Source organism: Pseudorasbora parva, chromosome 17, assembly GCF_024679245.1.
Source record: "Pseudorasbora parva isolate DD20220531a chromosome 17, ASM2467924v1, whole genome shotgun sequence".
In the NCBI taxonomy this organism is placed as follows: domain Eukaryota; kingdom Metazoa; phylum Chordata; class Actinopteri; order Cypriniformes; family Gobionidae; genus Pseudorasbora; species Pseudorasbora parva.
In genome coordinates this window covers 44,064,367-44,065,780 of record NC_090188.1, presented here as the reverse complement: position 1 = coordinate 44,065,780, position 1,414 = coordinate 44,064,367, and the positions used below count along the sequence as shown (strand labels likewise).

Below are 1,414 nucleotides of genomic sequence, written 5' to 3'. Positions count from 1 at the left end.
AAACAACCCAATTGTTGGGTCGGTGCATTTTCAACCCAACTTGGGTTGTTTTTAACCCAGCATTTTTTAGAGTGTACATGACCATGTGACCATGACCATGTGACTGAAACCCCTGACCAATCAGACCAGACCTCCCCAAATGTACTACAGGTGTGACAAGGGGGTGGAAACAGTACAGCAAATGTCTTTATTCAATTTCAAATATCAGATATCCTTGATTATTTTCCATTCTTTTAAGAATAAAGCACAGATCAGGTCTGATAGGTTTATGAATATTGAACTAGCGGGTTGGTTGATAGCTGAATATTCAAACATCATGGTAAAATGAGGTGGTCGCTGAGCTTCTGTGAGTATAAAACTGAGTCATATTAGTGGCAAGCATCCTCACACAGAGTCTACACTCCAAGATAGATCTGTCATGGAAATGTCTAATTGGGGAATGACAAATACAGATGATCAATCAATTCACTACTGCTTTCCAAACAACAATTTGTCTTGTAGCAGAAGTATCCGACCTGAAGTGGAGTACATTATTGTCTACATTTTTGTTGCTGTAACATCAGTGTTCACCGTGTTTCTGAACCTGTTGGTGATCATCTCCATCTTGCACTTCAAGCAGCTCCACACTCCCACCAATGTGCTGATCCTCTCTCTGGCAGTGGCTGATCTGATCTCAGGACTGATTCTCATGCCAGTGCAGGGAATGAAACTGATTGAGCCATGCTGGTACTTTGGAGAAATATTTTGCTCAATATTTCCTCTTATTCTTTATGTGGTTGTCACAGCAGCTCTTGGTAATATGATTATTATATCTGTGGATCAATACATTGCTGTGAATGACCCTCTGCGATATCCAATGAAGGTCACCAATAATAGAGCTATTGTTTCTATTGTTGTAAACTGGTTATTCTCTTTTATATATATTGTTTTTCTGTTGTATGAGATTATACTGTATCCAGAGAGGAACCACACATGTATTGGAGAATGCATACTTTCTATTAATTTGGACAACATAATACTAGATGCCTTTGTTTGTTTAGTTGCACCTTGTTGTATAATTATTCCTTTAAATGTGAAAATCTGCTTTGTAGCAAACTATCAAGCTAAGCATTTCAATTCCGTCACAGACAAAAAGATCAAATCAGAACAAAAGGCTGCGAGAACCTTAGGGATTGTAGTACTGGTTTATCTTCTTTGCTGGATGCCATGCTATTTAACTTCTCTTTCTGTTGGGCATACTAAAAATGATTATCTTATAATTAATGTAATGGATTGGATTGTTTGCCTAAATTCCTGTATGAATCCACTTATATATGCAATATTTTATCGATGGTTCAGACTGTCAGCAAAATACATTTTGACTCTGAAAATATTTGAACCTTCATCAGCATACGTAAATATCATGCAAATGTAA

The 1,414-nt window shown here is 37.2% G+C and overlaps 1 protein-coding gene across 1 annotated transcript; it reads left to right on the top strand.

The window, feature by feature from the left end:
* The first annotated feature begins 424 nt into the window (after positions 1-424).
* On the top strand, positions 425-1,414 carry LOC137045565 (trace amine-associated receptor 13c-like). Its single transcript, XM_067422273.1, has one exon. The coding sequence runs from the start codon at positions 425-427 to the stop codon at positions 1,412-1,414; it is 990 nt and encodes a 329-aa protein (XP_067278374.1).

Bases quoted from the DNA above. Each gene is read 5' to 3' on its own strand.
- LOC137045565 (XM_067422273.1), top strand. From the start codon at position 425: ATGTCTAATTGGGGAATGACAAATACAGATGATCAATCAATTCACTAC.